Source organism: Conger conger, chromosome 10 (assembly GCF_963514075.1).
Source record: "Conger conger chromosome 10, fConCon1.1, whole genome shotgun sequence".
Lineage (NCBI taxonomy): Eukaryota > Metazoa > Chordata > Actinopteri > Anguilliformes > Congridae > Conger > Conger conger.
Genome location: NC_083769.1, coordinates 38,619,894 through 38,630,757, shown reverse-complemented (window position 1 = coordinate 38,630,757; position 10,864 = coordinate 38,619,894). Strand labels below are relative to the sequence as shown.

At 44.9% G+C, this 10,864-nt stretch overlaps 1 protein-coding gene across 1 annotated transcript in view; it reads right to left on the bottom strand.

Moving 5' to 3' along the window:
• Positions 1-10,864, bottom strand: part of tafa5l (TAFA chemokine like family member 5, like) — a 57,213-nt gene that overhangs the window by 25,424 nt on the left and 20,925 nt on the right. Inside the window, exon 3 of the mRNA XM_061258756.1 lies at positions 2,484-2,633. Within this exon, the coding sequence (XP_061114740.1) occupies positions 2,484-2,633 (150 nt within the window). The remainder of the gene's footprint in view (positions 1-2,483; positions 2,634-10,864) is intronic.

Sequence of the window (10,864 nt, the reverse complement as noted above, 5' to 3'; positions counted from 1 at the left end):
GAAAGCAGTAGTTCTAGAACACTAACGTAGAATGACTGAAAAAGAAAACATTCCAAAAAACCTACTATTGAAAGGGTTAAGAGGTGCGCTGGACTGCTGGTGCAGGTTTGTGTTTCAGCAATAAAAGCCCAGTGCCTGTAACTCTCCTGCAGGTGAAGCACAGCTCCGGTGGGATTTATGGCCCCAAACCAGTTGTCTTCAATGTATTCAGCTAAAACTGTCCCTCTTTCTCATTTTCATTATAAAAATGATTCATAAAAGTAAAATGTAAAATACTGATATATGATATTAATGTCTTTCTTCCTTAAACTGGAGAATACATAATTCATTTTTCATATTTTATGAGTAGATCTGTGAGAGATTAGAGCCCTGAGTACAAAAGTGGCAAATTTTGTAAGAGTTTGAAGAGTTTGGATGGATAATGCAATTGGCTTTGAGGTGCTGCAGTGACTTAGTATCTTTAACTGGGATCAATCATTAATAACATGGATCCCACAGTATCCCTGTTGCTAAAGATGTTTATTCATGACTCCAGGGGGGACATAATGGAGGTTAGTTAATGTCAGCTTTTTAAATAAAATATGAATGTCTGTAACATATAGTTGTTTAACTATCATAAAGTGATTTATGTACCGACAGGGGGATATTTGCATTTAGGTACTGCTTTTGATAATGTCATTTAAGAATTTTATGGAGGTGCATGAAATATGCATGCTATATGCATAATGAATTCCGAGAGCTGGCGCTTTCTGGGAAATGAAGCTTTCTGAACTCTTGCAAAGTGTCGTAAACACATGAAAAATGCATCTTGGTGAAGTGAAGAAGACGCGGTGACCATGCGCAATGACACATTAGCTGTGTGCTATAAACTGGAGTGTAGCAGGCCCTTACAGCACTTTGTGCCCTCGAAGACGCCTTTTTGAATCCATAAAACCTGGAAGAAAAATGCCAAACAGGTAGTCCTCGACTGCACATCCCTCAGTGGCCACTGCACTGAATGTTAAGCTCCTAACAGAACTGCTCTAGTCTGAGTGTAATTTGGCTGAAGTGAGGTCGCTGGTCTGGACTGGGAGCGCCCCAGCTGCAGTAAACAGCACGTGCACGCCAGCATAAAGGGGGACCGACTCCGAATCCAGTGTACGTGAGTAACAGCACCCTTAAAAACAGACTCTGTATACAGTCAGCGGGCAGGGTGGGACCAGGCGGGTGGTGTGCATCACTAACACACCTGTGGTGGGATCACCTGGTGCCACAGCAGCTAAGCCGTGGCGTGGAGGTGTCAGGTGTCTTTCTGGAGCAATCTTTGAGCTTTCACATTTTTCACACCTACCGTATCACTGGAGAAAAAAAAGTGTCTTTCACCTCACGGCAATAGGGGAGCTTTGTGAAACCCTCTATTATGGGTGTGAAAAGTTCCCACATTGAGCCATTCTGTCCCACAAACTAGAGTTTGTCAATGGAGATACCGAGAAGGCTTTAGGAGAGTGGACTAAAACGTGCACCCAACCCAAAGAAACTTTTTCCCTGAGACTTTCCCACATACTGCACATGCATGTGGCAGTCATGCCTGCTCATTTACATGTTAAAAACATAAGTAGCTCAATCTTCCATTAGTGCGGCCCCCCATCTGCAACAGGGTCGGCTTTAATGAACTCTCCCTATTAATGGACCATGAAAGCAACGGGGGAAAGCCAATAATAATCCATTTCCCGCAGCTGTAATTATAGGTCTGTGCTGTTAATTAGCGTTGTCGTGTAGTTCTGAACCGCTGACAGCCCAGCAGGCTTAAAACACACAGCAGCACCCTGGCAGGCGGGGGGGGGGGGGGTGGGGGGGGTGGGTGGCGGTGGGTCACGACGCCAGCGTGGAGCCGCTCGGAGGAATCGACCTCCGCCGCGGACCGGAGAAATAAACACACTCTCGCGTCAATAAGAGCGACGGACAATCAGAACCGCGCTGCACACCCAGGGTATTTCCATTAATGCCCGGGGAATTTGGAAAGAAAGGAATTCAATTTGTGAAAAATCTGTGAAATAAAACAGTTCTCCAGTCATGCACAAAAAAAGAGAAAAGGAATGGAAGCCCTGCCCAGAATACACAGCGGCACTGAAGCTCGGTGTCATAGACCGGGGCTGAAGGGCCCTGGAGAACAAGGTGCTGGCATGGCATTCGCTGGGAGGGGGGTTAAGGAGGCTAAGGAGGCTCTAGAATAGCAGTAGAGCATGGGTCCTGGAGGGCAGATCTATGTGCAGGTTTTGGTTCCAACCAAATACCTCAGGTTTGATTTCCTGACAGCTCTATACACCTCTCTGGTTCACTCCTACACTTCAGCACAGTAAAGGTAAGGTCTTTACAATACACCTGCAGCTGTAGCCGGTGTTCATACAAATGTCAGTTCAAGATACGATTGATTTCAAGGATCAGGAGCAGGAGTTGGCAGGAAACCCCGAAACGGACGGGCCCGGGGGCGGAGGGGTGCTCACCGTCGACGCAGGCGGGGCGGGCGCGGGTGGTCCCGGCGATCTGGCCCCTCCGGCAGGCACAGCGGGCGGTCTGACGGGCGATGGTGCGTCTGGGCTGACTGCTGTCCCGGTTCAGCATGACGATCTCACACGTGCCCACCGGCAGCTGGCCTGCAGAGGGCGGCAGAGAGCAGAGAGCACAGGTGCTGATGAGGGTGGTGGTCGTCAAGGTCGATGAGTGGACAGGACAGCGAGGATATGATAATGGGAAAACCATGGGGACACTGCATCTTGGAGGACCAAGGGGAGGCGTCTCTCAGCACACTGCCTGAGTACTTTTACTGCAACATGTCCACCTTATTCTCCTGACTTTTAGTTCTCCTCGATTGCACAGAAGAAAAAAGGAAATGAGAACTACAGGTTCACAAGATTATTAAATAATAAAAAAACATTCATACCCACATGCATGTACACCAACACACACAGAAAAAGGAAAAATATAAAATAAAGAAAAACATAAAATAAAAAAGAAAGAAAACGCAACAAAATTGGGCACCTACAAAAAAAACCACAATTACACAAAATAGATCTTCTTTCCAAGACTTAAACAGTCGTTCTAACTTCCCCTCCTCATTCACCATACATAGACATTCCCCCACACCCCAAACCACCAGCAGCCCAGGACACTGTCTACCAGTGTTAAAAAACCCCCCCAAAAAAACACCAGCTCAGTGCTTATTTTGTTGGAAAGGCATGTACCTGAGCCGGGAGGAAAGTACTGTCAAAAGCACAGAGCCCTGGGCTGCCCCCACAAAAGAGAGAGAGAAAGCATTTTATCCCAAAGAGGTTCATCAAAGTCAGTCCGGGAGCCCCTCCTTTAAACAGCAACGCTTATGGTTCAGAAGGGGTCACTCCTCTCACACCTCCCTTTCACCCCAATTTACAGCACCCCCCCCCCCGTCTCCCCCCGAAACCCCCAATCTTCTAACACTGCCTGCGAGGCCCGGTCCACACCGTCGCTTCCCGCCGGTGGAAAGCCCATGCGACAGAGGTGGAGGAAGGTCAGACCAATCTTTCCCCCCTTCCCTCGCACCCTTCGTCATCTGCAACAGGCTTTTATGTGGCAAGCGGGCGTGAATCCACCGCACCAAGCCTTAACACACGCTCCATTAATATGCTAATTAATGTTTTCTGATGATAATGTGCCACGAGAGAGAGAAAAGGGATCTTGTGAAACATCTGAGCTTGTTTCACCTCCTCAGAAGCATCAATGCTTTCAGTAGCAAAAAGCATCTATAATTCCGGAAAGACGGCACACCACCCAAGGTTAATGGTGTTCGGTATTTCTATTTGCTAATTACTGAGATAAGGCTAAATGAGGTTTCTATCTTTGGCTTACTTTCTTTTTTTACCCCACACCAGAATTCTGCAACCTCTCACATACAAATTATCTGGAACTTTCTGGAAACTCGAATGATAAAAACATGAAATATTCACGAAATGTTAATGGAAGCTGAAAATTGTCAGTTCATACTTGAAATCTGTTGTTGCATGTTATGGACCTAAAAAGTTGACAAATTAAAAGTAAAAAGGTGAAATTGTCAACATTTTTTTTTTTTAAATTTTCGATTTCTTGGAAAAGGGCAATTTATACACATTATGGAAGCAACAATTGGCGAAAGAGTATAAATTAAAAAGCTAAATGTCTCAATGAAGATGAAGATGAATATTTAAGTAGGTTCAATGTAATTAAATATGGAGGAACCCCACATTGGTTGTACTTAAACTAGCTATGTTGCTCTGATGAAAATGATAGGCCCATAGCATTTACTTAACAGTACCCTAAGTAGAAATTACTCAAAAACCTTAACGTAAATTGTTGCCTTAATTTATTCGAGTAGGAGCACTTCATTTTTAGACTGTAGGGACTAGACCAGGGATACTCAAACCTGGCGCGCAAGGCCGGTATTTCGGCTGGTTTTCAGCCTTCCCCTCTTAATGAGGACTGATTTAAACTGGGACAATCAGTGGCATCATTCATTCATTCATTATCCTAACCCGCTTATCCTGAACAGGGTCGCAGGGGGGCTGGAGCCTATCCCAGCATACATTGGGCGAAAGGCAGGAATACACCCTGGACAGGTCGCCAGTCCATCGCAGGGCACACACACCATTCACTCACACACTCATACCTACGGGCAATTTAGACTCTCCAATCAGCCTAACCTACATGTCTTTGGACTGTGGGAGGAAACCGGAGTACCTGGAAGAAACCCACACAAACACGGGGAGAACATGCAAACTCCACACAGAGAGGCCCCGGCCGACGGGGATTCAAACCCAGGACCTCCTTGCTGTGAGGTGGCCATCCGTGCCGCCAATCAGTGGCATTAATTCATTAATTAACAATCAGGTAGAAAAGAGAAGCAGCAGTGCTGTGGATGTTGAGTACCCCTACATGAGACACTGGCTGACGGCAAGGTCACAAATGTGTGATTGGAATGCTCTTAACTGAACATTCTTAACTTAACAATCACTGAAACCTGTGGGGTTCTAGAATTCTGACTTAGGACATTGTTCTAAACATTTCAGTGGGTTAATGAAGAAAGGCAGGTCATGTTTAAATAACAGCCCGCCCTACACAGCCTGTCCCTCCCATGCTAATGACACTCTGATTTACAGTACTAAAAAACATTTTAGTACATGGTAAACCAATAACATAGCCAGGGATTAGTCATGGCATTTATTTTACACCAGTCATTGGTTGTGTTATTAGTTGTTTGTATGGTAAAACGGTTTTGCACATGCTAAAGGTTGCTGCGAATCTTCCTTGGTCAGAAATAGCGGACCAGCTCTCATCCAGCTGCAGAGCTTATTGGCACACGTGTCTGTCACGGACATCGGGTTTCACTCATTACATCCACAGTAAGAGCTGGATTAGCTCCCTGTGCAAGAGCCCACACTCTTTCACACAGCAAGGTAAACATGCGGCTTACTCGCTGGAAGAAGCATTCAATCATGCCTCAGCTGAAATCACACGTGCTCCTGCAAACATCAAAGACCAGCGTGCCACCAGGGACTCAGGCCCCCAGCACCCCAGAAGGTCCTGTGTTCTAATACCTTCTCAGGGCCCCTGTCGGTCAGGGCCCTTCAAATTCTCCTAACTCAGGTCAGATCTCGATGATCTTACAGTGTTGCACCGTTCAATAAATGTGCACCACTTAACAAAACTGGCATCATGTAGTCATGTACCAGGCAGGGTGTGTGCTATACCATCTGAATACCATGGATCGCTGCTTCACACTGTCACAGCTGGCCCACTGAGGCCCTTCCCCCTCCACTGACTGTTTTCCTGGGGGAAACCCTGTCCAAATTCACATTTCATAAGCATCCAAAACTCTTTACAGCTAAATCTTTACAGCGATCAGCCAGCACTCAGCGTGGGAGACGGTAGATGTAACTGTGCCGGGTCTGAGTGAAGACACACAGAGAAAACCCTCACGCCTCAGCGCCCATCTCTGAAAGTCTTCCACTGGACCTCGCTCCGCCATCTGCTTCAGGAAAGCCGGCCGGAGGTCAGGGAGTCCACTGAGGGAGCAAAGTCACCTCCCTCCACAACCCTCCTATAGCTGAGATCCCATCCACACATCAGTACAGTTCTCAGCATTCATTCCAAACTATTCTCTACATAAGATTTTATATTCCTTAAATTTATATGAGAGAATTAACCCACAGATGCCCTCACTCACTGGCTATGCTTTTTAAACTTTCAGCCCTGTGTGAGATCAGACATTTGTGATTAGAATGTTCTTACTATCACTACTGCAAACTGAAAGAATGCTGACATTGCATTTTGAAATATTATTCCAAAAAAAACCTACTCTTCAAAGCAAAGCAAATCTCCCTGATACAGACAATGCAATGATTGTATGGTATTGTATAAGGGTTAATTTAGCAGCCGCCCCTCCTGTTTTGCCCGTTGGCATGTTCCCCGTCTGCAGTCTGTAGCCTTGCGCATAGCTGTGTCATCAGATTCCAGTGCCCTCTCCATGTTTTAACAGTGAAGAGATGAATAGGTTTTCTGTGATAAGCCTTAAAAACAGGATTGGCTAAGAAAGGTGGGGAGAGGAAGGGGGGTGGGGGGTTGGGAGATGGACTTTTTTAATATGCCCTCAGCTAAGACAGCTATTCCATCTTGTGCCGTTGAGTTAATTGATATGACAGGGGTTTTGGGCTCTGTTATTGCGAGAGGGCACTTGGCCTTATCTCCATTTCAGATTATGAAATTTAAATACACCCGGCCTGACAGCCACAGTCACAAGGGCCGCAGGAATCCTGTCCCCTGCAAAGCGGACAACAACAAAACAGGCCCCTGCACAGAGAGAGGACTGCCTCCTGAAACTGAAGACACAACATATTCATGTATTCATATCCGCGTATGCATGCAGACACCTAAATATGTAAACGCATAAATACATGCTACACACAGACAGATTCGAGGTGTTATTTGCAGGTAGAATTCAAATAGCAAAGTGCAGCTCCGCTTGCATGTTGACGTGAGGTATGTGTAAATTTGCATAATTGTGTAGCAGCCCATTCTCCTATGCACAGCAATACACTGATAGTGTGAGATAACATTAATCCAGATCTTATTTAGGGAACCGCACAGGAAATTATATATATTTTTTCATTTTGTTTCACCTGCTTCCAAATCAACAGTCCTAGGGGTTCCACTGAAGCACTGTGAGTGATCTAATATTAGACAATAGGTCTCAGTTCAGTGAAATAGATAATACTTTACTGATAAATAATTATGTGTTTTTTTAATTGTTTTTATTCCTGTTTTAATTGAACGCATCACATGAGCCACTACATATAAAACCGTGTTTTAAATTACTATGGATAAATAGATTATATAACTGACCTCTGGTCTCTACTTAATAATGAAAACCATTTCATGTAAAACAGACTCTTAATTATAATTAGCATTACTTAATTTGAAAGGCATAACGGTAACTCTTCCACAGACACAGTACAATGGGGAAAGGTACTCAGGTACTTTTCATGGTTACTGAAGCTGATCTTTACAAAAGCTAATCCTCACCTAAAACTGATCCTTACCAAAAACTGATCCCTACCAAAATCTGATCCCTACCCAAAACTGATCCTTACTCAAACTGATCCTTACCAAAGACTGATCCCTACCAAAAACTGATCCTTACTAAAAACTGATCCATACTAAAAACTGATCCTTACTAAAAATGCTAAATACTAAAACTGATCCTTACTAAGACTGATTCTTAGTAAAACTGACCCATACTAAAACTGATCCTTACTAAGACTGGCATACACTCTAAAAAAAGGGGTTCTTTGGTTTGTCTCCAGAGAGGAACACATTTTAGTTCTTGCATCCCCCTAATATGTGTGAAGTGTGAAAGCTCCCTGACAAATAAGCAAACTTATTTGTCTCTACGTGCACCTGGCGGTCGAGCTGCACGTTCACGCCTGTTTTCCGTTCTGGTTCCTCAGTGGTGGAATGACTTGCCTACCACTGTCAGAACAGCAGAATCCCTCCCCCTATTTCGACGCAGACTCAAAACCCACCTTTTCAAACTCTACCTTAGTCCTCCCTCCTGATTTCCCCTGCCCCTCCTTTCTGATATCCCTATCCTTGTCTAAACCCCCCCCCCCCCCCCAAAAAAAAATGCACTTCTGATGACAACTATGTTTAGAACAGCATTTCCTGTGTATTTTGCTCGTTTCTGGATGTGATGCTCTGACTTATGGTAGAACCTATGCACTTGTAAGTCGCTTTGGATTAAAAGCGTCTGCCAAATGACTAAAATGTAAATGTAAATGTAATAAGAACCCTTGAACTAGACAGGGTACTTCTATGGCAAGGATCATCAGATCACGGTCCTTGAGGTCAGAGAACTGTTGTTTTTCCACCCTCCCTTTACCTGGGAGTCAGGTGTGAAGACAGTCTGGTCAATCAGTCGCAATAATTGTTCAACGTATTACCTGGGAGAAAAGAAAATTAGGACTGGATTTGGATTCAAGGTCCAGATTTGATGATGGCTGAATCACAAGGTTCCTATTCGAAGCATTTTTTTTCTGAGAGTGAACGTGTTAACGTCTGAAGCAAGCAAGCTATTTGCTGCCCACTATTACACTACAACAACCATTATTTATTAGAATGTTTGTACTGTTATTATGTTTTGCTATATCAACCTAACTGTGTATCTGTGGTATCTGAATTTTGTTATCGGTGATGTGTATGTGTGTGTGTGTATGTGTGTGTGGGCATATGAGCATGTGCACTTTTTTTTTTGTCTGTGCATTTGTATCCATTTCTTAGTATCTGTATGTATTTGTCAGAACAATAATGGAATGGAATAACGGCATAATGGAATTTAACAGACAGATAGCTAGAGGCTGCCTAGTTCACAGCCCTGGAGCGATAGATGTAAGGAGAGAGAGGGAAATAAAGAGGCGGAGCGAGGGAGGGAAGGAAATAGAGAAACATTTTCATTTTACATTTTACATTTTAGTCATTTGGCAGACGCTTTTAATCCAAAGCGACTTACAAGTGCATAGGTTCTACCACAAGTCGAAGCATCACATCCAGAACTAGGAAAATACACCTGGACTGCTGTTCTAAACATATAGTCGTCATCATAAGTGCAATTTTTTTTTTTTTTTTTTTTTTTTGTTTGGGGGGGGGGGGAGAGAAGATAGATAAAGAGAGCAAAGCAGAGATAGAGAGAGGGAGAGCAAGTGCACCCGCATCCCTCCAGCAGTAGGGCCAGATGCCCAGGCTCAAACAGATCAGCCATGTTGTGCTCTCCAGCTATGTCTCCAATCCAGCTATGTCTCCAATCCAGCTATGTCTCCAATCCAGCCATGTCTCCCAATCCAGCTATGTCTCCAATCCAGCCATGTCTCCCAATCCAGCTATGTCTCCAATCCAGCCATGTCTCCAATCCAGGATCCATCTCTCCACATCTGCACACACACTCACACACACACACACACACACACATACACATATACACACATACACACTCACACAGACACATACACACATACACACACACACACACACTCACACACACACACACACACACACACACTCACACATACATACACACTCACACACACACACATACACACACACGCACATACACACATACACACACACAGGCACACACAAATGCATGCATGCACACACACACACACGTGAGCGCACGCACACACACGCGCACATACACATACACACACGCTCACACACATACACACAGTACCCTAAAACACACACACACACTACCCAAAAACACATTCACAAACACACACACACATGTATGCACGCACACACACATGCGCACACACACACATACACTCACACACACATACACACACATACACATACACACACATGCACATAAACACACATACATACACACACACTCACACACACATACAAACACACGCACATACAGTGCATCCGGAAAGTATTCACAGCGCTTCACTTTTCCCACATTTTGTTATGTCACAGCCTTATTCCAAAATGGAATAAATTCATTTTTTCCTCAAAATTTAACACACAACACCCCATAATGACAACATGAAAGAAGTTGTTTTGAATTTTCCATCCATCCATCCATTATCTGAACCCGCTCATCCTGATCAGGGTCGCAGGGGGGCTGGAGCCTATCCCAGCATACATTGGGCGAAAGGCAGGAATACACCCTGGACAGGTCGCCAGTCCATCGCAGGGCACACACACCATTCACTCACACACTCATACACTCATACCTACGGGCAATTTAGACTCTCCAATCAGCCTAACCTGCATGTCTTTGGACTGTGGGAGGAAACCGGAGTACCCGGAGGAAACCCACGCAGACACGGGGAGAACATGCAAACTCCGCACAGAGAGGCCCCGGCCGACGGGGATTCGAACCCAGGACCTCCTTGCTGTGAGGCAGCAGTGCTACCCACTGCACCATCCGTGCCGCCAGTGTTTTGAATTTTTTGCAAATTTATTAAAAATAAAAAACTAAGAAATCACATGTACATAAGTATTCACAGCCTTTGCTCAATACTTTGTTGATGCACCTTTGGCAGCAATTACAGCCTCAAGTCTTTTTGAATATGATGCCACAAGCTTGGCACACCTATCTTTGGGCAGTTTCGCCCATTCCTCTTTGCAGCACCTCTCAAGCTCCATCAGGTTGGATGGGGAGCGTCGGTGCACAGCCATTTTTCAGATCTCTCCAGAGATGTTCAATCGGATTCAAGTCTGGGCTCTGGCTGGGCCACTCAAGGACATTCACAGAGTTGTCCTGAAGCCACTCCTTTGATATCTTGGCTGTGTGCTTAGGGTCGTTGTCCTGCTGAAA